Source organism: Podarcis gaigeae (genome assembly GCF_964106915.1).
Source record: "Podarcis gaigeae genome assembly, chromosome: 2".
NCBI lineage: Eukaryota > Metazoa > Chordata > Lepidosauria > Squamata > Lacertidae > Podarcis > Podarcis gaigeae.
In genome coordinates, this window is record NC_139679.1 from 41,813,090 (window position 1) to 41,839,156 (window position 26,067).

The 26,067-nt window shown below is 45.2% G+C and overlaps 1 protein-coding gene across 9 annotated transcripts in view; it reads left to right on the forward strand.

Moving 5' to 3' along the window:
- Positions 1-26,067, forward strand: part of ARHGAP44 (Rho GTPase activating protein 44) — an 86,332-nt gene continuing 60,265 nt past the window's right edge. For 2 of the 9 annotated variants that reach the window (XM_083725815.1, XM_083725816.1), the window contains exon 1: positions 1-622. In XM_083725815.1, the coding sequence (XP_083581941.1) occupies positions 570-622 (53 nt within the window). In that variant the 5' untranslated portion in view covers positions 1-569. The remainder of the gene's footprint in view (positions 623-26,067) is intronic. The other 7 variants (XM_083725809.1, XM_083725814.1, XM_083725818.1 and 4 more) reach the window with 5 other exon arrangements.

A 26,067-nucleotide genomic window follows, 5' to 3' on the forward strand; every position in this document is an offset into this window, starting at 1 on the left:
GCGGCGGCCAGGAGGCGGAGACTCCAGTTCCCAGCGCCCCAGGCCGGGCAGCCGCAGTCCGAGCCGCCGCTTCTCTTCCAGCCTTGTCAGCAGCGCAGCGCGTCGGGATCGCCGCTGAGCTCGGAGAGGGAGAGAGGGAAAAGAGAAAGACGACCAGCTCAGCATGGCCGGCCGGGCGTGGGTCGGGCGGCTGCGCTGAGCACTCGGGGCCGGGCGTGCTCGCTCGGCGGCTGCGCTTAGCCAGAAAGGGAGAAAGTGACGCTCCTGCTGCTGCTGCTGCTGCTGCTGCGCCCCCGAAGGATGCAGGAGGCGGCGATGGTGCTGGCCGGGGGCTGCCCCCCTCCTTCCCCGCCGCCGCCGCTGCTGCTGCTGCTGCTGCAGTGCTAGAGTCCTCGTCTCCCTCCCCCTCCTCCTCCTCCTCCTCCACCTTCTACCTTGAAGAAGAAGGGCCATGTAACCGCCTCCTTCCGCCTCCCCCAGCCCGGGATAGCCACCGACCTCCCCAGCTCTCCCTCTCCTCCTCCTCTTTCCCGAGCCCGTCGCGGCGCTCTCTGGCCAAGGGCGCAACCATGAAGAAGCAATTCAACCGCATGCGGCAGCTCGCCAACCAGACCGTGGGCAGGTAAGGGAGGAAAGTGGTTTGGGGCTGGGGGTCCAAGGTAAAAGCACCTCGCCTCGGCTTACAACGCCCCTTTCTGCCCCAGCAGACGCTGGTGCGCCAAGGAGCGGTGCGCGGGAGGGTGGTGGGTTAGGTACCGAGTGCAAATCATCCCCCTCCCCGTCTCTAAACTCGGTTTGTTTGGAGGGCTGTTTTGGTGAAGCTGCCTCCATTACATGTTTTGGTTTCTATATTCCTTCGGTCACAGCTTTGTGCATTCCCCTCCTCCCAATTTCCTATGGTTCTTCCCGCCTCTCTCTCTCTCTCTCTCGTTTACACACCCGCTGAAAGGCTGCTGTGGTTATACTGTATTGGGAAAGAGATCTTCATCCTTTGACTGCTAGACTATGCTTAGAAAATGGAAGGGCTTCTTTCTGCTACCCCAAAGCCCTTACCTGAGGCTTCAAGGTGCTTCCTATGCTGCCTGGCCTCTGCTAGGCTTGTTCCCCAAGTAGTTTCATTCAGGAAGCTCTTGCTGTATGAAAACTCTGCCAGTTCCCCTCCACTTGTATAGGTTTTATCTTAACCAGCTGCTGATAGGCAGGAGGGACAGGTAAGCAAGCTAACAGAAACCACTGGAAGGCATAAAAAGTCTGGCAAGGGGCAGTAATGGCATTTAGCAGACTCTGCCTTCCGAGTTAAGACTGTGGTCCTAACATCACTTAGCTGTGAGTAAGCCCTATTGGATACAGTCGGACTTAGTTCTGAGTAGACATGGTTAGGCTTGCAGCCTCAAGCTTGCAGAAAAATCTCCCTGGAGAGTCTATAGCTATGGGGTGTCCTTTTCACCTCAGTTATTGCTTATCTCAGAATTTCTCTCTCTCTCTGCTCACCTCAGGATTTATTGCTGTTTATGCTAGCAAGAATCAGCTGTTATTGGTTGGGGAGCTGGCCTAGCTGGCTTTCGCTCAGCAGCTGGCTTTTGAAGGAAGGAAGGGCCGGTGAGCCCTGCTCCTGCATGATAAGGGAGACTTGCTTTTGGATATTGCAAATCTGAGCATCTTTCTTCTGCCCTTGCTGTGGCGGCCAGGATCAGTCTGGACCTGTGAGAGTGCTGTGCAGGCCACAGGCTGGGCCTTCTGTTCATAGCATTTGCTTGCTTTAATGGGAATGCTTGCTGCAAAACCTTTTGAGAATTATACCATGTCTAGATAGAGGTTCTCTACCCCCCTCCCCAATCTCATTCCTGAATTATGTCCCATTTTTTGGATAGAGGTATGAGGCAGATGGAAGGGTCAGTGGGAGAGGGAGGAGCTATGTGGCTTTCATGGAATGCTATAACACAGGAGGCAAAAATTGTCTGGGGAGAAATCTCGCTGTGCTTTGCAACCTATTTGTTTGATATCTTTTCTTCTCCTGACAGCCTTAATGGGGGGAACAGGGGATGCGCTGAGCAGCTCTTCCAGTGTTATGCCTGCGGACTGTCCAGATGGGCAGTGCATCATTCATTCGCGCCAATCTATCCAGCTGACATGTGTCCATCTTTGCATCGCTTCCTCTAGCAGCTGTGAGCACTGGCTTTCCCTACAGCCTCCGGGGATCGCTAGCCAAATGGGTCTGCCTCTATCTATGGCTTGCAGTATTAGGGAAGTTTTTATTCTTCATTTCTCTGGATATTGCAGCCTGGCCCTGTGCTACGGCTCCATTGCTAGCATGCCTTTCTGGTAGTTGACTCAGTCCTTGTTGAGAAATCCGATCACGTCAAACTTGGGTTTAATTGTGGTAGCAGAGGTGGCCCTGCTGTGCAGGCTGCTTTTGATAAGTGTGGTGAAAAAGCTCTTCTGCACAGGCAACAACAATCCCACCCCCAATTTAGTGGTCCATTTCAAATCCCCAGGAAAAAAATGACTCTGCCTCTGAAACAATGAGGTGGGCTTGGCTTGTTTTCCTTTCTCGGCAATCAGTTGGTGTAAGAAACCAAATGCCTTATTGGTCAGTGACTTGGCTGTGAAAGCAGGCGGCTAGGCTGTTTAGCCGAGGGCATGTGTGCTACTTGATGGGGAGATGGCTTAAGGCATTGGTTCTGCTGTTGCAAAGCCTGTCAATGGGACTGTGGAGCCAACAGGCATAATAGCAGCCAATTTGCTGAACAAATGACCTACATTAGACATTGTAGTGGGAGGTGGCTTGGTTGGGGAGGAAACCGATGGGCATAGATGTAATTGTACGATGTGCAAAGGTAATGTGACAGGAGTCATGTGATGGGTTGAAGCTCTATCTCTTTTGCTTGTTGTCTGAATAAAGGTACCACTTCGACCAGCACTAAAAAAGGGGGGGGGGGCATCCATTGTGAGCCAGAAGGATGCACCTAGTTTTCATGTTAGTTGCATATAATAACATTTGTGTGCACGCAGTTGGTGACCTCAGGCCTAGATGTATTATGCATTTGTGTAGAGTCCTTTGTCTAACTTTCAGCATGAATAGCTGCTTTTAGATAAGCAGCAATTAATTGCCCTGATCCAGCTTATCCACATGAGCCATGCATATTTTGGCTATCCCCAGTGTGACAACCTCTCTTTAATTTTGGGTGGGGGCGGTGGCCAGGGGGAGGGCAGTTGAGAAGAACAGATATTTGACAGACCTGCTGAAACTTCCAGCCAGCTGATGTGACCAAAAGGTTCTGTTATTGACTATCCCTGGGTTTCAAAACCATGACTCAGATCTTTAAAATCACATAATAGGTTTAGAACCAGTGAGATTATATAAATCCTAGTTCACTTTTGTGCATTTTCCCATTTGTGGGAAACAAAATTGCTCTTTCTGGGAGCTTTTCTGCTGTCAGTGTTAACTTCCACTCCTTCTGTTCCTATTTCTATTAGTAAGCTGTTATTTCTGATTAAGTATCTGTCAGTTCTTAGTCACTTTGGTGCCATTCGCTATAGTTAAACAGGATGCCTCATAGACAATATGCCTTATCTTGTTTTGAGTATGTTTGTGTGCACATGTGGTAACAGATCTTGGGCATTGGCTATGTTGGAGCCTGGCCACATGGCAGCATTGCATGCATAGAGACTGCACTGTCCCTCAGTTACTTTGTTTGGAGTCTGTGAGTTTTATATTTATTTTCCTTGGAAATAGGATGTATGATAGATAACCTTATGGCCTTTGTTCTGCTTGGGATTCAATGATATTGAGAAAGAATTGCCGTTGAGTTCACAAGGCAACTTGGCTTGTGTTGGAGACAGTGAGAGAATTTCAGGTTCAGGTTCATTTTGCTACCTTTCTACTCAAGGCAGTTTACAAGCTGAAGAAACAACAATATATACAACAAAGATCATACATCATATAACAATGCAATCCAATACAAATAAACCACAATAAGATATGACTTTAAAATAAACAATTTATATTAATGTAATATTCAACAATCCATTAGCATATAATAATACACAACAGCGTTAACTCTCAAAATATCAGCAAACAATAATTAAGCAGAAATTCACTCTCAACAATTACATTGAATAATTACTAAACTACAATCAATAAAAATAACAGCAAGTCACAATACCAAATACATAAAATGCATTACACAATACAATACATTTTAAAAAATTGACTTGAGCAACTATTATGAAATTATTTTTGAGAGGCTGAGATTTTTTGTGGTTGTTAGAACACTAGTTTGAATTAGGTGGTCATTAGATGGATAAACCATGTTAGTTTTGCTCTCTGTAATACAGAACAAGAGATAATAAAATCATAGAATTATAAAGTTGGAGGGGATCACAAGGGTCATCTAGTCCAAGCCCCTTCAATGCAGGAATCTTTTACCCAGCGTGTAGCTCATGCTCTACCAACTGAGCTATCCCTTCACTTGGCAAACTTCTGTTGCACTGTATATATAAAGGAAATTTGGTTCCACTCATAATGGTTGGATGGGAGGTTGCTGGAGGCAGCGATTGCAGACCCAGAAGGGAACAGTTGTGGGGAGGATGTCATTAGAGGCCTCGGTCTTGCAAAAAGTGTCCATCTTCAAATTATATTCAGACTTTGGAGTTCAAGGTGGCAGTATATACAGGCTCTTTTTCATTAAGGCTCTGAAGTGGAGGCAGAAAATGCAGCAGAACGTGGAATTGCTTATGGCTTCCTATTGTACTCTTTTCCATCTCTGTGCATGTCCTCAGTGGCAATCGGAATGGGTTCTTTCCATTTCTCTACTGCATTCTGATGCCTCATATGGAAAATGAGGTTGCTGGGTGCTGCCCATGATGACAATAAGCTAGAGAGGAAAGGGCTTCCCCTTGCACCTCTTCATTTACATAGTGCGGTGGCCTTTGTTCCCAGGAAGCACTGAGAGGGATAGGGAGCTTGGCCTTCTAGATGTTCTTCGCCCCAGCCAGCATAGCCAGTGATGAAGGATGATGGAAGCTATAGGTCAAACAGTATCTTGAGAGCCATAGATTCCCCATCTCCGATGTAAGGTGTGGATGTGGTTTATGGAGTCTCCTTAGATCTTAACAAACCTTGCTATCTTGCATGACTGCCATTGCCTGGTGACAGTTCATCCTTTCCTCACTTTCTCGCTTGGGGGGTGTTCATCCATCTTATTTTCCTTTATATTCAAATTTCAGGATAAAATGAGGGAGGAGACACAAGGGTGTGACAACAGCACATCTTGCGGGCCTCTGGTACCACTGAGAAGATCTCCTTTCCTCTTACTTTGCTTCCATGTATTACCTGCTTCAGGAAAGCCTCCAACACCATATGTCGTAACACATGCTCTAGCTGTGCACTGAGTGGACATCTCCACTGAGCTGTGAAATAAAGGAGGCACTGGGTGATTATTTTTTTCCTTTGCATTCTAACCAGCTTGGATCTGAGGCTTCTGCTTCCTTGACCATCACAAAAATCTATAAGAACTATGGCCCATGCTTATCACAGTGGTTGACCAGATGCTTGTGGAAAGCCAGCAAGCAGGATTCATGCGCAAGAACACTCTGCCTTCCTGTGGCTTCCAGCAACTGGTATTAAGAAGCATTGCAAATAGCCATCGATAGCCGTCTCTTTCATCATACCAGGTTGCCAAGGGAACCTTCCTTTAACAAGGGTGAGCCAAGGAGCTAAGGCAATCTTTCTCTGTTAGACAGACAGACAGACAGACAGACAGACACACACACACACACACACACACACACACACACTTTCCTGGATTGGCATAGTAGATACTGTTTTTCCCCCTCTTGCATTTCCTTAGAACGTCCTTCTTTGATTGGACAGATCAAGGCTGTCACTTGCTCTGCAAAAAAGAGATGGAGAGATGAAGGCAGAGAAGACCATGTTAAGTTAAGTTTGCATCCTTTCAGCTATGTGTGTTCCAACCCTTTCCCCTTCCACAAGTTCATCCTTCTGGAAGGATGGTGTTCCTCCCTCCCTCTGCCAGAGTATAAGAGCAGTAATGGCTAATCTGCATTGCAATCTCTGCCTCTGCCTGTCAGATCTTGACCTTTTCTGTATAAAACAGAGGTGAAAAACATAATAAACAACTTCCTGGCAATTTACTGTGGATAGCTTTTCTATCAAACTCCTTTTTTTTAGTAGTATGAACCTGGTTTCAATCCAGATGCAGCAGAAACCCTGGTTAGTCTTAGTGGGTGAGGTGGGTGTTTGCTTTGGAGAAGAACTGGGACAAAAGGAGTCCCACAGACCACAGTTAATTCCTTATTGGGCTCTTTCATATGAGCGTACAGAATTCAGGTTGGAGTATTTGTCCACTTAGTCCTGTAGTGTCTACTCTGACTAGCAGAGTTTAGCTTCTCAAGAAAGATGTTTCACATCACCTGATCCTTCTAACTGGAGAGGCCATGCATGCAAAATGTGTGCTCCGTGACTGAACTATGGTCCCTGCTCCTTTTCTAACATTTGCATTAGCCTTCTGAACAGGGTTATGGAAGTGGATCCAGCCAACGGGCCAGATTATTGAGTTCCCCCACCCTTGGCAGGCTGTTTTGATTGGTGGGTAGAGCCTAATGACCTGTCAGTCATAGTGATGCCAGGTGATCCATGCCACAAACCAAGCCCAGCCAAGCGAGCCTGGAAGTTACCACCAATCAGCTAACTGGCACAATCTTCAAGCTCTACTACCTGCAGGGGTCAGCTATACTATTGAGTTCCAGAACTTTATGGCATAGCCAATCCCAGTTGCCTTGCTCTGGCCACTGACAGCTACACTGGCAACCTCACCTCCACTTGCCCCATATCTGCCATCATACATATGGGTGGGTGTTCTTTAAGGAAAGTGGCCTCACAAGCCAAACAGAGACTTGTGCCAGCCCTAATTAGACCCAAGGGTCCCAGTTCCCACTGGCAGCTTTAGAGTTTGTATGCCTCTGGCTGGCATATGTTGGGGAGTAACAAATAGCTGTATCAATCTCAGTACCATTCCCCATTTATGAATTTCTCAGTGTCATCTGTATGGCCTTTGTGGACTGACAGCAGGCAGAGGCACATGGACCATTGATCTGACCCAACATGGCAATTCTTAATGTCTATGACATCCCCCCTCTCCTTCAAACATTCCCGGGGGGTAGCCCTGTTCATCTCTTGTAGCAACCTTAGAAAATAGCAATTTTTAAACAGCACAAATCTTCATGGACCGCAGGCCACTTCTTTGGATGCATGGCTGTTATCCTGGATTACAGGTACACACATAATTCTTTGTAAGGCTGGATGGGAGAGGAATTGTAAATGGTGAGGTCAGAAGGAAATGGAATGCAGGAGTTACCAACAATGATAACTGCATTATTAATGGTGGCTACTCTCTCTCTCTCTCTCTCTCTCTCTCACTCACACACACACACACACACACACAATAACACAGCCATCCTGGCATTGGTAAGCTGATTAACACATGCAGCATGGCTAGAACGGATTGTGTCAATGATACAATCCAATTGGATGGCTTCTGAGGTCTGTCACTTGTGGTGGTGCATTGAAAGCAGGTATGGGCAATAAGCAAGGTTGGCTGCAGGTTCAGGAAGAGAGCAATATTCTCGCTCCCTCTCTCGCTCTCTTTCCTGCTCCCCTCTCCCCTTGAAACACACCATATGCAGGCTTAAAGCCTACACTACTATGACTCTAAGCAAAGATTAGATTCCACTGAAACTTGGGAAGCATTTCATCTTCCTCGATTCCTACATTTTTCTGTTTCATTTACTAAGACTCCAGGCAATAAAATGCTGAAACTGCATGCTAAAGGAAAACCAAAAGGAGATGTAGATGACAGAGGAAATGGGCTATTAGGGGAGGGTTCAGATGGTTGGAAAGGAGCTTTGTGCAGCAGAGAGGCTCCCTCCACTCCTTTAAGCAGGTGGTTGCCCAAAGACCATCAAATACATTACGTGGTAACATTCCTGCGTGCACTGACTATATTATTGAAGAGCTTTCAGCCATGATGGTGGTTCACATGCAGAATGTCCTGTGTGTTTGGAGCAGGGACTGAGATACTAGGCACCAGCACTGGGCAGAAATGTTTTGTGCATGCACAACACTTAGGTGTAGGAGAAATCAGGAAAACCTCATGTAGGTTTTTGTGTGTGCCACATACAGCTCTTGCACCATGTATGTATAAATGCATGCTGAAGAGCCACAGCTAGTCACAAATTCCTAAATGCATGAATGTGCATTAGATTAGATGCATGTTTATGCAGCTTGTGCAATGATCTACCACGTGACTTTCCTGTTGCTGTTATTTCCTCCTTTTTATATGCTTGAAGCAGTCCAGCCCCTCAGTTGCGTTCAAAGTACAACTTTCCAGCTTAAGTGTTAGGGCTTGTTGCTGCCCTCGGCTCCTTTGGGAGGAAAGGCAGGAAATAGACTGAATAAGTAATTGGCAAGATAGAGCTGGGTTTGAGTTTTTAAACCCTAAGCTACTACTTGGGTTTGTAACCAATAAGAAGCAGGCCATTCAGGAATTCAAAATTGGTCATGAAATGGTATAATATGTGTGAAATGATATGCATGCCCTTACCCCAAACAGCATACATTTGATTACTTCCATGTGCCTGGCTCTTAAGGCTTTCTGCTTGCAGCAATGCATTTTAAAAGCAAAAATAGTCAATTAAAAAGCAATAAATAAATGACCAGTTAAAACATACATCACCATCCTTTGTCAAACCTTTGCCAGTTGGCTTAACTCCTGCTGTCGAAAGCTGTCTCCTAATATCAAAGTCTTGCAATGTGTTCAGAAGATGCACAGACTCAATCTTAGCCAAATCTCCAGGGGCGGGGGGAGGGGGGAAGTTATGGAACAGCTTCTGTTAGAAAACCATTTCCCCCTACATGGAGTACAGGAATATAGGAAGCTGCCTTCTACCAAGAACTGATCCATCTAGCTCAGTACTGACTGGCAGTGCCCCTACAGGATTTCAGACAGAAGTCATTCTCTGCAGTTTGCCTGGCCAAAAAACTCACACCCAGAATGTATGTGAAGGGTCATTGTGGGTCACAGTCTGTAATGGCAGCATTCATGTGAATTCCTATAGGATTAGGGTCTCTTCTGTTTCTTAATTTTATAGGGTGTGGTGTTGCCCTAAATAGTGTTTTTGTAATACCATAAAGCAGAATTTAATTAGTGATCCCATTGATGACCTTCTTTCACATGCACTTTGGGAGGACTTGGGATGCTGCAAAGGACATTTAGCTCCCTCAAAAAGAATATTTTGACTGATTCTGGTGATGTAGGTCAATCAGTGTGTGTGTGTCCTGGTCTGCATCATGCCATCTGAGCAGGTCAATGTTTAGCAGAAATCACAAGGAGCATTTTCTTAATTTTGTTATGACTTCACTGTTTGTTTAATATTACATTTATAACACACTTTTTCTCTAGTGAGCACCAGTAGCCCCTTTTATCTTCACAGCAACCCTACCAGGTAGGTCATTCTCAGAGATAGTGGTGGTTCGCCCGAGACTGTCCAGAGAGGCTCTATGATTTTCTCTCTCCATTAGTATCCTCATTAGTGCTGCCAGATCTTCTTGTTTTCATACTCCAGAAAATAAAATTCATGCTCCTAATGGCAGCTGAGCAGCTGAAAAGCTCCTCTTGAGATGAGAAAGGAAACCCTGGAGCAGAATTTAACTGTTCAACAGGTTGAGCCTTCATTACACAGGTTCCCAAGCTCATCTGGGTGTAAAAAGGGCACACCATAATAACCTTCAGCCCAGACTTCCAAACAGAGGCTCTGTGTCACTTAGGGCTGCTTGTGCAACTTGCCAGAGCGATTGTGCATCTATGTGCACACAGGCAAAGTTATGAGAGCTTGTTTTGAAGCTGGACTTGACTGTATTTTCCCAGGTAACTTTTTACAGACAGCATGCGAGTTCTGGTACTGGACACAATTTGAATATGTGCTGCTACACATAGTGGTGGGTGGCGGTTGGAGGGGGAGAGAGAGAATGAATCATTTACCTACTGAACAGCTTAATTTGGAGGCTATGTATTTTCTATAAAGCATTGCTGCCTCAATTGCACTGCTTTCTTTCCTCCTCGTACTCTGGTATCTCCTTTAGCTGAGATTCCTGCATTGCAGGGAGTTGGAGCAGATTGCCCTCAGAATCCCTTCCAACTCTATAATTCTATGATTAAGACTCCTCCCCCCCTTATTTATCTATTAGGAAAAGTGTTCTGATCATACCAATTTCATCGTCAGAGATGGCTGGAATCGTTTTGGCTAACAAGGAGGAAGTATAAATTAATTCAGCCAGATCCTCTTCCATATTGCAACTTGCTTGTGAATTTCTCAAATTCTGAGCATTTATTAGAGTAATTAGTCTTGGGGAATAAGTAGTTGGGCTTTTTCCAGCTGTGAGAATCAGTATAAATGTGTTTGAGAAGTAAGGGCTTCTTCTTATATAGTCCCCCTTTTTTTCCAAAATGAAGATGACAAATCTAATGATCAAATATTAATGGCTAAATGTGATGAGGATTTTGCTTTTGGATTTGAACATAAGACACACAAGCACTTTCTGCCTGCCTTGGGGAAATGGGAAACACAGTTGCAGTAAGCATGTACAAATTAGCAGCTGTTTTAGAGTATGTAGACAGGGAGTAAACAAGAACCCCTCAGGGATACTTCCAGGCAAAGAGCTTTTCCCAGAAATTGCAGCAGGGAAACCTGCCCTAACTTTGGAGGGAACTCCTGCAGTTCATTCGCAATTCTGACAGCCATCTGAATCAGCTTCTCCCCGTCCCCATCCTCCATCTGTTGACCCCTGATATTTTAGGACTCCAGCTCCCATTAGTTATAGCCAGAATGGCCTGTGGTCAGAGATGATGAGAGTCCAACCACATCTGGAAGGCACCAGGTTGGGGAAGAGGCATGGAGTGGTGAGAGGTCAAGTCCATTGCCGCTTGGTAGCTGTCTTCCAAGGAACTAGATCAACCTTGTCCAATCTGGTGCCCTCCAGATACTTTGGATCATCCCTGATCATTGGCCAATCTGGCTGGTCCAAAACATCTAGGAAGCATCAAGCTGGGAAAGACTCAACTGCATGGATCAATGGCCTCCATCAGCCCTTTTCATGTGCTGTTGCAGACAGCACATCTGCCACAGCTTTGAGGAAGACTAAAGAAACAGGCAACCGCTACACAACACATCAAGCCAACAGCTTGTTGGAACATGAGGCTGGTCCGTACTTTGTATCTGAGTCTGCGGTTGCACAGTAGAGGTGTTTTGTGACATGCCAAGCAAGGCTCTTTGCCAAGGAGCCTGCGATGTGTGGACTGAGTATAGAAAAGGTTCTGCAAGGAACCTGATTTCATAGCACCTACATGTTGCACCAAATGAGGACAACCTGCAGCCCTTGGCCATTAGCTGCAGAGCCCACCAAGACCCAGGAGAGACCTTTCCAATCCCCTGCTGCCCAGCTTATCAGCCATCAGCTGGGTGCTGAGGAGAACCTTACTGTTCCTGTGCTGTGGGCACAGCAATCTCTCCTGCCCAGGGATTGCTGAGGAATGAAGGTTTCATACTCCCCCCGCCACACACACACATCAACCCTGATACAGCCTAAGTGAGGGGGGCAGAGAAGGGAAGATATATGTTGAAAGAGGAAGGTGAATAGTACTAGACACAACCACTGCTGCATGTGGTTCTTGGGAACAAAAAGCCTGCCTCAAAATCCAGCAAGCAGAGGATGGAGAGGAAATGTTGGCCAGATAGGGGTGGGTGGCTGATGTGGCCAGAGAACAAACAGGGGTCAGAACTGTGATTTGCTCATCCTTCCTGCTGACCAGGAGAGCACACTTCAATGTGACTAGCCCCAGTTCTCAATTTAATGTCATCCAACTGGCACAGAGTGAAGTTCAGGACCCTTCCACCCACCGTGGGTAATGCCGTGTGCCAGGGCAGCTTTGCTCCCTTCAACTCTCCCCACCCCCACCCACCTCCTCTTTCTTTTTCGTCTGTGCAAGCAAGTTCATTCCATTCATCACATGAGCAGCACTGCAGATATTAATTTAATGTCACACGTGGCTGCAAAAAAAAAAAAAAATGGCTCTAGACCCACAGGAGTTTCCTTGGCAAATGTGGCATACATCGAAGAGTGGAGAGGCGCTCCTTTAAATAAATCATCCACTTCAATAATTGATGTGAGGAAACCATGGTGAAAACTTTGTGCAGGGAGCTGGGGGCAGAGAGGAGAGGCCTGCAAATGGGCCTTCTTTATGATGACAATAACAGAAGCGGGCGGGACCTGTTTCGTATTAGTAGGGCTGTGTTGAAAAATGCAAGTTCAGCCCTTTGGGAGGTCCATACTTCTGGGGAGATATTGGATATGGTTAATGATGATATAAATGAGTTTTCTGAGAAGCTGTAAATTTGATGCTTCCTTCCCCAAAGGCAGGTTAAAGGCTTTTGGACCCGACGTCTGAAATGAGAATAGCTGGCTCCCTCGTATGGGTAGAGGAATTGAGATCCATTTTGTTTGCATTGGTTCTGTGTCTTTCCTTGAGAATGAAGTTTTTAATAAATAAAAAAAATCTGCCAGAAATATGACAACAAGAGTCCCACTAGTAATAACCAAGTGTACTTGCACTTACAGAAATTAATAATGTCCATGCTGGTATATATAATGCCAGTGGCAGTCATCTTATTCTTATTATTTATAGAACACCATCAAGGTGCATAGTGTTCTACAGAGCAATACAAACAAAAAGGGAGATCGTTACCCAAAGTAGCTTGCAGTCTAAAGATTGACGGTGAGGGAGACAATAAACAGGGAAGGGGAAGGGAGGGAGGCAAGGTGGAAGAGACCAGAATAAAGAGGGATGGATGTGAATGGAGGCACAGGGTGGAATCCAACAAGGCATTAAGGCCAACGTTCTGTCAGCACAATGATTTTATTAGGAGGAGGACTCATTAGTAGAAGACATGTGCATGAGCCTCTGCTTTTTCAGCGGAGGACTAGGGGCTTATCAGTTGAAGTATTCAATGGAAAAGGTGAAGGGAATTTGAAGGAAGGTGGAGGCAAGAGGCTGTTCAGCAGCAGAGGTATTCTGGGAATGAGTTCCTGGCTAGACAGGACCAAGTTGGGCTGCCCCCAGGTGCACAAGTATCTTACTGTCAAGGGATCAAGCCAATGCTTTTCCTTGGGCAGCTTGCCCAAGGGGAAGCCATTGCCCCTGCCTAGAGCAGTGCTCCATAGTGAGGCTTTAAGGGGGTGCAGAGATGATATGTGTGAGCTTCTATTAACTGAGCATATTGCAGCAACTTAGATGCGGGGAAGTCCCTGGGTAAACTGGTTGCCCAAGACTCCTAATGTGCAAGGGATGCCCTGTACTTCACAGTATCAGAATTCCTTTGATGACAGCCCCTTGTTGACATGTGATGTTTGAAGACTGCAGTAGAAGGACTTTTATCTCTTGCTGACTTGGCACTTCCCTCTTTGATTCTGTGAAAAGCAGGAGGAGAGTGTTATGAGGTCCAGTCGTACCTTGGAAGTCGAACGGAATCTGTTCCGGAAGTCCGTTCAACTTCCAAAATCTTAGGAACCCAAAGCGTGGCTTCTGATTGGCTGCAGGAAGCTCCTGCAGCCAATCAGAAGCTGCGGAAGCCCCGTTGGACATTCGGCTTCCAAAAATAGTTTGCAAACCGGAACAGTCACTTCTGGGTTTGCGGCATTCGGGAGCCAAAACGTTTGGGAACTAAGCTGTTCCAAAACCAAGGTACAACTGTACTTTGGAAAAGTGATGTGGCAGGGAAGGATTTGTGCCAATGCCATTCCAGCCCCGTGATTATGGCTTCAGCAGAGTTGCACCAGTGATCACCTCAGCCTTTTCTCTGGATCTCTGGCTTGTTGCTTCGGTCCTTGTTTCAGCTTCAGCCTGAAGCAGTCATTTGCTGCACATCCCATGGAGTTCTTGTGAAGCAGCATGGAATCAATCTTGCTACCTCAGGAAAATTGCCTTCTCTCTTACTGTGGACATTTTTCAGGGCACACTGAGTTGAGTATGTGCCATATGCCAGACATTGGGCTGGCGCAAGTAGAAACAGAGCATAGCACTTTGATGAAAGATTTTTGTGAATTCTGTTCCTCTTGAACCTTATAAGAGGAAACAATATACCTCTAAGGACATGCAGATATGCCTCTGTTGGTGGGTGTGGGAACCTCACGCCTAGGTGCTGAATGTGGCCCTCAATATCTCTCTGCTTGGCCCTCAGAGATCTCCCCAGACATGTGCCCTCCCTAGACCACACCCCTCACAACTGCTGCTCTGCAATTTCCTTAAGTGCTTCTGCCTAGCTAGAATATGGTTGTGAACTGTGATTAAGCCTCTTTGTTTGCCTGGATGGAGAGACGTGAGTGTATTTATGTGAGAAAACTCCAGCTTTTGTATGGCTGGAGTCTAGACTACTGTGCAAAAGTAAGAATCACATCTGGTGCTGTTCCCCCTGTTTTTTGCATTGGGACCCACCTACCACTTGCATGTGGCCCCCAGAAGGCAATGTGGCCCTCAGGCTGAAAAAGGTGCCCCAGCCCTGGTCTCAGAGCAGTTGCTGCCTGACATAAGTAGCATGCAGACCTGGAAGCCTGTCTTTGCCCTGTTGCCTCTTGTTACATTTTATTTATTTATTTGATAACCCCCCCTTGTTTCCCATTATTCCATCCTTTGTTGCTTTCTTGCACATTTTGTAACATGCACTGAGATTGCAAGGGAGTCTCTGGGGAATTGAGTAATGCATTAATGAGCTAACAGATTTTCCAGAAGATGCCTGAAAAGTGAGCCCACAATTGGCAAATCCACTTAGGGTAAAGTGCAAGCTGCCCCACTTTTCACAGCATGTCCTGGGGAGAACAGCTGGCGCTCTCATTTCTGGAGCTGGAGCTTTTTCTTTCTTTCTTTCTAGTATTTCTTAACAGAGAGTGGATGTGCTTCTTGAGCCCCGGGGAATGTCATGTTCCAGAAACAAAAGAGTGTGTTTTGCATTCTTTCCATCTATTCGGTGCCTGCCTGAAATTTGCCCCCTCATCTGCTCAGCTTTTCAAGCTCTTCCTTCCTCTTGTATCCAAAGGCTGCTGTGAGTGTTTTGAGGCAATGTCAACTATTATCCAAAACAATGGATTTATTTCCAAAGCATTTTGGGCACCCAGCAATCTTAATTTCCTTACCTGGAGTCTATGTGGGACTTTGGACTAGACAGTGGTTTTTGATTGGCTGATTGGCATGCACTGCACTTTACATATCTTTAACCAACTCTGCCCCGAGGACCTGGTGACTATATCAGAATCTAAACCAGGTCTATAGTACAGAATGGAATGAACCATGCCAAATGTAAAACTGTCCAGCAATGCCTGCAGCCTGGACAGTAAACAGCTGGCCCATATAGAAAGATGCTAAAGTGCTTTGACTCAATTCTGAGAAAACAGAGTAGTTGCCAAGAACAGAAACATAAAAAGCTTCCTTATGCCAGGTGAAACTATTGGTCCATCTAGGTCAGAGTATTATCTATGCTGACTTGCATTTCTCTATGGGTTTCAGGCAGGGTTCTTTCTCAGCCACAGCTGGAGATGCTGGGACTTTCTACATGCAAAGTATTTGCTCTAAATCCCCCAGAATGCTGTTCTGTTTGGTTTCATCCCAGTGTCTTGATAAGAAAATTAGGTAGAGATGAGAAGGTACACTTAGACTACAGTCCTTCACACATTGTAAAGGTAAAGGGACCCCTGACCATTAGGCCCAGTCGTGACCGACTCTGGGGTTGGCCGCATGAGCCGGCATACAGCTTCCGGGTCATGTGGCCAGCATGACGAAACTGCTTCTCGAGAACCAGAGCAGTGCACGGAAATGCTGTTTACCTTCCCGTCAGAGCGGTACCTATTTATCTACTTGCACTTTGACATGCTTTCGAACTGCTAGGTTGGCAGGAGCAGAGACCAAGCAACGGGAGCTCACCCGGTCGCGGGGATTTGAACCGCCGACCTTCTGATCAGCAAATCCCAGGCTCTGTGGTTTAACCCACAGTGCCACCCGCATCCCTCTTCACACATTGAAGGAGTAGTAAAACCAGTGGCCTGCTCCATGGTTTTAGCCTTGAATTTTGAGAGGAAAGAGAAGCAACAGCAGAAATGAAACACCAGGGACTGAGCTGTCCTCAGCCAGTTCTGCTTGCCTGTAACAATGAGAACTACAGATCATGCCCCGAATTCCAGCAAATTCTTCTCTCTGGTTCAAATTAGCAGCTGAATGTCATCCAATTAGATTCCTCCCTGCCCCCAAAGTACCAGGCAGATGTGTTCTTACAATAGGACATTTCCAGCCTTTCCGAGTTGCTAGCCCTTATGACTGCGGAAGGGCTAGAAACCCCACTGAAATCCCAGAAGCCAGAGAGATGGCTTAATAACGATGCACAATTAAAAACCCAGCAATCAATTTCTGAACAAATGATGCAAAATGAGGGAGCACATAGTTTAGTTATAGAGGCTGCACAATTTGGGGTTTTCTTGGGGCAGAATTGGAATGGCTGTGGCACAGAATTATAATTTTTGTTCAGCATGGAATATATGTGGTCTTGCCTGTTCAGGAGTTTTGGCAGCATAAAGCTTAGAGATGGAGGAGCAATGCTCCTAGAATTTTTTTTGTGGGAAAAAAAATCCTTCCTGATCCTGTTCTGCATAAAAAATTTAATGTACCACTACATCCAGCTACATCCCTGTCAGAGCTTTGCTGGCAATGTGCATGCAGAGTTGCAGCCACTGGGGACGAAAGCAGCAATTTATGACTGCGATGTATATTTCATGTGGCTTTAGTGCTTTTCCTAGTAAGAGGCACACTACACAAGGAAAAACCTGAGTGCTAAAACATTTTATTGCGTCAGAGGAGCAGGCTTCAGCCAATCTGAGCCAGAAATCCCTACAATGTTTGTTCAATACTCTAGCTCTGTGTTTACTACTCAGTTTTAGAAATCAGAAATGTCAGAGCCGCCATCTTCACTGCCTTGCCCAGCAGTGGCTTTCCCTCGTTGTTTCAGGGGTTAAAAGCTTTTGTAATGACAACTAAAAAAATAAATAAAATGGGTCTGCTAGGGAGGATTATCCTTGCCCCTGGTGGCTTGTTACTGCTCAAAAGATGTATGAGTGTTGCAGTCTTTCACTGTAATATGTATCCCAGCTTGTGGGATGGGGAACAAGAATCTTTGCCGCCTTCCTTCTATTGTTGCCTCGTAATTTTATTCCTCTAAATGTCACAGGAACTTCCTCTTCTGTTACAGCCCTCAGCATTTGTCCACTGGAAAATGATAAATATTAATCAGAGAATTATAGAGTTGGAATGATGGGATGCTATGATCCTACACATGACTGTGGCCTGATGGGAAGTCTTGCGATCCCAAGGGTCATCTACTGAAGTTTGGGTGAGTGAAAGGGAGCCCAGGAAAAGATGCAATATTTTGTTCTAATGAGGGTCCTCTCAGGCTGCAATCCTAGACAGGCTCACTTGGGATAAAGTTTTATTGGACATGTTGGGACTTGCAGAGGATTGTACCAGGTGTGGAGAATTTGTGGCACTCTGGATATTGGTCTACAACTGCCCTTGTGGCTGACCACAAGTTATGCTGGCTGGGACTGAGGGGAGTTGTGGCCTCCCAAATGCTGCTGTACTGCAAGTTCCCCATCCCTTCTCAGTATCAATGATGACTTCTGCAGGTGGAGTTCAGAAGAGAGAACAAAGTCTGGAACACTGGTGTTCTTGGGAACTGGTTTCCTCAAATAAGTTTTGGTTGCAGAGTTAAGCAGCACTTGCATATGGATATTGCATTTAGCTGTATTTGGTCCCCAACTGAGAGTCCAGAGGGAAGTTTGTTTGTTTGTTTGTTTTAACCTGCTGCTGTTTTGTTTTTTGTGTTTTTTTAAAACTATTGTTATGGCATTAGTAGATACAAACACATGCCAGGAGGCTGTGGAACTTTAAAACCACAATATGCAGTAAACTCAGTCTGTGGGTTGGCTGGAGATGCGTTAACGGTATAAGTGGAAAAACACACATAAGACACCAGGAAGCACCCAGCCAATGAGCCACCCAAAAGAGAGACAATGTCTCATGATGTTGATGAGTTTTTATTATTAGTTAAATGGCCTTCTACGGAGGCTTTCTACCAGAGACAGTATATGTATAATATATTTATCTGTCTCTGATAGAGAGCCACTGTAGAAGGCCTTTTGGCTGAAATGCCTAGGGCTATTAATAGAAATTGATCAGTGTCTGGAGACACTGTCTCTCTTTTTAGCATAACAGTATATAAGTTCTGTGTCTGCTTGCCTGCTGCCCTGGAACCTCTGCCCTTGTTAAAACTGTGCTTGCCTGTGAATGGGTTTGTGACTGCAGTGAAGCCATTGGGGGTCAGCTGGATATCCATCAGACACCTTTCTTAGGCTTCTCCATCAGGCGTTTCCAAACTGTAGCCCATGAGCTTCACTCAGGTCGTCTGCAGCACATCTGTGGATTTGTGGCAAAAGAAGGCATTGAATATTCATATTGATTTTTAATAGGCATTTTTGTTGCTTCTTCTTCTGATTGTACTACATTTGGAATTCTGTGGAATTCAATCTGTTACAGCGATGAAATGCAATATGTAAGTAATAAAAGAAGCAATAAAAGTACAATTAATAATCATGCAGCAGCTACAGCAGGTAGAAAAATCATTATGTACACCAAGCAAGTTTCAAGAGGCCCATGGGCAAAAAAATAAACAAATTTGGGAACCAGTGTTTTACAGAGTCTGTGGCCTTGACCTAAGAATGTTTATTCATTATACTTATATCCTACCTTTTCTGGGAGAGGCTAAGATAGTAGTGATTGAGTGATTGGACAAAGGTTACCTCGGCTCCATGGCTGAGTGGGGATTTCAACCTGGATCTCCCCAGTCCTAGCCTCTCTCATGACTGGCTCTATGGTTATACCTCATTCTGTGCCTTGGATCCTCCATTCAATCATTCTCACTATTGGCCCTTCATGTTAAGTTGCCACCCAAACAGCTGCCAAGTCTTCCTTCCCACATACCCAGCTGTGTTGTTGGATGCACACTAGTAACTAATGTACCAACAGGGTAGACCATCCTAGTTTTAGGCATTGGATCTGCTGTTGTGGTGTGGAGACTGTCCTGGAGCATATTCTTCCTTGGAAGTTCATATAAGGCTGCAGGGTTTATTTGCTCAATATATTTTGCACCTGGTCTCTTTTCTTACCAGCTGAACTGCTGATAAATTGAGCAAACCTGAGCAAATGGCTCAGCTTCTCAGCTTCTCTCTGAAGCTGTTTTCTCTTTTCTCTACTCAGCCTTCCCTCCCCCCCCCTTGCCTCTTCAAAGTATGCAGCTCCCCTCAAATTGGGAATGTGTTTGGCTGAGAACATTTAGCTGAGCTCTGCGTCCTTAGATTTATTCTCTCCCATCCGCGACTGAAGAAACATAATCTTCCTCCATGCTGTTCTGTCCCTTGTCTTTACCAAGTCATCAACCGCCTGCCTCCTCTTCTCCCCACCCACTGCCTTAAGGTCATGAACCTTTTCATTCCTGAAATATTTGATTTTAAGTCTTTAGATTTTAAATATCTCATGAGAATCTGTGAGGGGGAGGGATTACAGAGCAGGCGAAGGATGATTCAGCTCAACAATGTAGCTGTGGTCAGGTTTTACTGCTCTCGTGTGGTGTCTAGGATTCAAGAGTTGCCATGGCGTTTCTGATTCTCAGAACCATGGGGAACTGCTCTGGTAGGCCTGAACTCTGTGACTGACTTTGAGCAATTGCCCTCTCTTAAAGTCTCATCTTAAAGCACGATTTGTGTAGTTTTGACCCTGACTAGCCTCTTGGCTCTATACCAGTATACCCAGTTCCTTCATCTTTTCCTCACAGGAATTGTTTTCTATACCCCAGACCATCTTTGTTGCTCTCCTCTTAACCTGTTTCTCTTCCACTAAACCTTTTCAAAATTGTGGTGATCAGAACTGGACACAAGGAGAATAGTGTGCACTTGGAAATTCAGAAGGCAAACAGCACAATTCGCTTTTGTGGCTTGAAGAAGTCAGGATTTTAAGGTTGCCTCATGTAGGGAACTATAGCACTTGGTGGAGTAGAGCGAGAAGAAATCCTAGATATTTTGTTGTTTCCTGTTTGGTATTTGTATATGTGCTTAAAACTAATAAAACAGAATTACCTAGAGAGAGAGTCAGACAAAGAGAGAAACAGGAGAGAGAGAGATGGTATCATAAATGACTTAAAAGAGCACCTCTCCCAGTATCTACCAGCCCAAGCCTTTAGGTCTTTGTGGGGAGACCCACCCTGCAGTCCCACCAGCAGGTATAGCTCACTGTGTATTGATGGAGCCTTCTTCTATGGCACCCCGGCTGTGTAACACCATCCCTATAAAGATGCAGGTGGTCCTTGGGCAGACTTTTCAGCATCAGTTGAAGATGCACCTGTTCCTTAAAGCCTTTGGAGACCCAATATTATCTAGTGTACAAGTTACTATTCTGTTTACTTCTCTATTGAAGATTACTTATAGTAGTAACATTTCCATATGATCTTTTTATGCTTTAATAATTGTTGTGTGATACCTTGTATGTCGTCTGATTACTTTGCAAGTCACTTGCAAGTCACATGGGATGAAGGGTAGTTCCGAAATGAAATAAATAAATAATGAATGAATGAATGAATGGTGGTGGTTTAACATCAACTGTGTCCAGATCTGATACCAGAAGCATGACTTTCATACTGTTTTGTGAAGAGCCATTATTTTGCACCTTCACAGTGCCCTGTCCAAGGTGCTGACAAATGGACCACCTTGTTTATACTGGACCCTGCAGTACTTGCCCTCACTTCTGTTTTACCTGCTGTGACCTGAACCTGTCTTGAACTCACCTTACTAGATGTGACTCTGCCTTATCTGTTGTTATGCTGCTCATCCAGTAAGTGCCACTGTGCCATTATCACTCAGGTACTGTGCACACCCTAAGTTAGCTGTGCAAATGCGAGACTGAGGGCGTGAATAGCTATATCCAGATGTAGACCTTTCAGAATGTGTGCTTTCAAAACCAGGATTGCAGGAGTTTAGTTTCTTCTTAAGCAGAAGAAAGTGTGGACCCTGGACCCTGAGAGAGCAGCAGGCAGAACTTTCTGCTTTATGGACCAGTAAAGGACAGAGGGCCAGGATTCAAGTGTTTGTTTCAGGTGTGGCTCCCTGCATTGTCCTAACCTCTCTTCTCCTCCAGTACTTTAAACTGCCGTCAACCTTTCAGCTTACTGGATACTGTGGAAAGGCCCATGGACTTCTCTGTTGCCATTTCCCTCACCATCTCATCAGGGAGCAAGCAACAGGCCACTTACCTCCTTTTGGCTTAACTGTAGGGTTCTACCATTGTTGGGCTTATGTATGATGCTGCTCTCTGCTGCCAGCATTCATTAGAAGCATGAGGACTGTGTGCGTATGCAGTATTTTCTGTCACAGCAGGTTAAGAGTGTGTGCATGGGTGATTTGTTTGTTCAAACACTACTTTCTTGCATACCTCTATGGGTATGCTGGTAGGATGGATTTGACCAAATTCTTCCTCCTGTTTTCTCACACTGGGCATCTGCACGTGGGACATCCCATTTGAAAATAGGATGTCCCCACTTGCTCCATGGCAGCTGGGATTCTCCCACCACCCATCCTCAACCTAGAATATGAATCCAGCCCATTTAGTGTAGAGAACAAAGATCTTCCTGAACTGAAAAGCCACTTGGTCACATGGAACATGCTCAGCTTCTTTGTTTTCTTACCATGGGGAAAACAGAGCAGATGAGAGTAGGAGATGAGATGAAAAGCAAAGGCGGCATGGGGGCGGGAATGAGCCTCTCCAACAAGGAGAGAACATTCTCCCTACTAAGCCACCTACAAATATAGCTCGTAATAGAAAAGGCAGCTCATTTGGAAATGCTGTTTTAGCCACACGTTTGCTGCATGTGCCATTGCCAAGTCTGGATCTGCTGTATCTGGCTCAGGAACCTCTTTTTTTTTTTAAAGAAAGAGAGAGAGAAAGAAAGAAAGAAAGAAAGAACTAAACCGTAATTTGTTTGTGAATAGCAACCAGCAAACACTTAGAAAACTGGTCTTAGTGACTGTACAGTACTTACCATGATTTAATTGTCTTTGAATGAAATCTCATTGTTAAAGAAGGACTCCAAAGATGACCAATCTAACGAGCTATGTTATAACTGTACCATGGTTAAGATCTAATCAAATGTGTGCAGAGGAGAGACATACTTTTAAATGAACTGTTGTCTGTTGAAAGCTAAACAAAACAATCTACAAAGCTGGTTAAAAATGGAGAGTAGAAGAGAATCATGCTGAGTTGGTGCAGTCTTAATTGAAGTAATAATAATAATAATTAGTGTGCATCAGAATTGGATGAATCAGCTCAGGTGAAGCAGGATCTGCATGAGTCAAAATGGGGGTTGGGGCCGAAGCGCTTTATGGTGCCTCAGTAATCCAGACATCAAAAATTGCTGCAAACAAGCTCTGCTGAAAGCAAAAGTAATGTGTCTCACCTTATTACAATGCCAGGGTAGTGAGATGGAGGAACTGAGAGCAATCACTAGAGTGGTGGCAGGCCAGGGAACAAGCTCCATTGTGATTGACAGATCAAGCTCATAATCCAGCAGTGGGGAACCTCTGCCCCACAAACCTAATTAGGCCCACCAGCCTTCCATTTCAACTTTCAGATACGATGTCAGGTGTGGGGCAGGTAAAGATGGGGTTTCTTGCCAAAAGCAGGATTTTCAGGCCCCACCAATCAGCTGATCTTCAGTGCCTGCAAAGTCCTGTGCCATTGCAAGCACTGCTCTTTGCAAGCACTGCCAGTCTACTGATTGTTGCCGTCTGCAAAGCCCTGCAGTTTGCAAGCATCACCAAGCAAATGATCACTGGAACATGCAAAGTGCTGTGCTTTTTCCACAGGTACTTTGAATTCAAACTGGACTAAGGAAAGCAGGTCACCTGTCATTGTGATGTCAGGTGACTGACAGTAGGCGTGTCCTTGCCTGCAACTTTCATTGGATTCCACCAATTATTATTTTTTAAATCTATAGATGTTTATGTAAAAATATAAATATAAATAAATGTAACGTAAAGGGTGCCCAACACAAATATTCCATTATTTGACAGGCTCTAGCAGTTCGAAAGCACGTCAAAGTGCAAGTAGATAAATAGGTACCACTACGGCGGGAAGGTAAACGGCATTTCCGTGCGCTGCTCTGGTTCACCAGAAGCAGCTTAGTCATGCTAGACACATGACCAGGAAGCTGTACGCCGGCTCCCTCGGCCAATAAAGTGAGATGAACGCCACAACCCCAGAGTCGGCCACGACTCAACCTAATGGTCAGGGGTCCCTTTACCTTTACCTTTATCCACTCTTCAGGGGCAAGTATGCCTGCAAATTTTGGCTACTTTGTCAAAAGTAAGGGTATTACCACTATTTTAAAAAATCAGTAGTAAATTGGGAAGAAGAACAATGCATACTTGAACAGACACTGAGACAAGTTAGGCAGTGTACAAGGCCATTTTCTAAAATGCCAGATGGGTCTCTGAACCAAATCTTGTGGTTGATGCACACCTCTAATAATAATTCTTAAAAGCTCAACAAATTTCAAATACAGCTGTTCTTGGAGTTTTTTGAGCTGTAACTTTCTGAGGATTTTCTTTGAAATTGGAGGAGGGAGGCACAAGGAAGCTATTGCTCCTGTGGATGGTTTTAATTGGAACACACTGGGCATTTTATGACTTCAGTTTTCCAAGAATAAGCTGCCTAGTACCAGCTTGTGACTCACGCATCCTCCCCTCTTTCTCGCACTTGCACACATTTCACCAAATTGCTGCTGCCTCTCTGCTTTGAAGGGACAGGGGAAGAATGTGTGGAGTAGGCATTTAAGGAAGATGATGGGAAAGGGAAGGTAGAAGCCAGTTTTTAGTTAACAGGTGATTGAGTGCCATGTAACTAAGCCTGTACTGGGGTGAGGAACCCGTGGCTCATCCAATGTCTCTGGGCTGTCTCCCATCATCATTAGTTATTACCATGTTGGTTGAAGCTGATGGGAGTGGGAGTCAAATAGTCTAGGTTCCCCATCCCTGGCTTTTGCAAACTAGAGCAGCCTCCAAAGCAATCTCCTTCCCCACTGTCTGGGAGAGGTGAGTGCAAAAGAAAGCACCATGTGTGCTTCCCCAGCCTTTTCTTTTCTACTCCAGCTAAACAGCCCTTCATAACCAATATGGTGTGCAAAGAGTTCTCAGTCCAACAGTGATGTTATAGTAATGTCTGCAGTGTCTTGAGGATGCGTTTAGTCTTCTTTGAAAAATGTCCTTTCAAGAGCTGTAGCCCATAGCTATTCCCCACTCATGTGCAGAGAGCGATTTTATTTTTCCCCATCATGATGCAGCTGTAGTGACAACTTGTCGGACCGGCTTAGCATCACTTTGGAAGTGCTATGACATCCTCTCCTGCTCTCAGATGCATTCTTCCCTCCAGGCACAAGAGCATATCGAGAATGATATATCTAAGGAGCACCGCCTGGCTTGGTTTCCTGGCCCCCACTCCCATCATCATCATGGCAGACCGTGGTTGGAAGTGACACGGCTTTGCATTTGTAGAATGTCAGGGTTCTTAGGATGGATGTAGCAAACTCCCTCCACCCACCCACCCACTGTCAGAGTGAGAAACCACCCACCACCTTTCCAGAGGGCAGGAGCAAACTTTTGTTTCTTAATAATGCCACACAATTCTCCTCCAGCCTGTACTTTCAGAAAGCTGTCAGTATGCAGGCCTGTTGCTAGTGGGTGTTGTCAGCCTTCTGCCTATTCTGTCCAATGACATCTTGGAAGCAGATTTCTAGTGGTGGACAACAGAATGAGTTCCATTCCCATATGGCTTGCAGTGCCCAGATGGCTTTTCTGAGAAGTTGCTTCAGCTACTCATACAAATGTGGTTTCTGGTACAAATTTCAAAATTGTGGCACCCAATGGAATGTAAAATCCTGCTATCTGTCTCAAACCCGAGGGTGTGGGGCATCACCAAAGAGATCCCATTTTATGCCGTGCTAGGATTGCATCTATAACAGCGTTTGAAATTCTCCAGGCAGCAGGCGCATTTTGCACCTGGCTATTAGCTGCTTGCAACCAAGTGAAGCTGCCCAGGTGCCAGGATGGCGCCCGATGTCTCCACCATCTGGAGGTGCATGCCTGAGGAACCTTGGATCTTGACTGTTTTCACACAGTAGCAACATACCCTGTAGATTTCTTTTCATAATATTCTATCTGCACAGCCAGAATGAATTTCAGGAACCAAATTGAAGCCATTGAAAAATATGACTTTTATGCTGCCTGGCCTCCAAATGGCAACTAGGTATAATAATAATAATAATAATAATAATAATAATAATAATAATTTATTTATATCCCACCCATCTGGCTGGGTTTCCATTTTGGCAACTGTAACTCTGGTTTAAGGAGGCATTTGGTACCTAGTTTAGCGACTCACTAAGCTAATATATCTGAGTTTCTAACACTAATCTGTAATAGCGAAAGTTTCCAAAATGTGTGTCATGATCTCATTGAAAATTGTAGAGGGGAAGGAATTGGGTACCCGTGATGACATCCTGTAGTGGAAGAACCAGTCCAAACTTTTCCTTAATCCAAACATTTTGCAGTTTGGCACTAGCTTTGAGGTGGTTTGAAGCACAGAGAAAAAGAAACCACCCAATTCTCATTCACCACTCTCTCCTTGGGAACTTCCATTCCTGGACTCAGATACTCCAAAGGCTCTGCACTTGAATCTGTTTCCAGGATCAGTGAATGGCCTTTGAATGTGTGACAAAATTGTCAGCTTCCTTAGCTGTTCTATTAACCAGTGGATGGTTGATTGAGAGATTGCCTGCCTATTTCCTGCTCATCTTCTT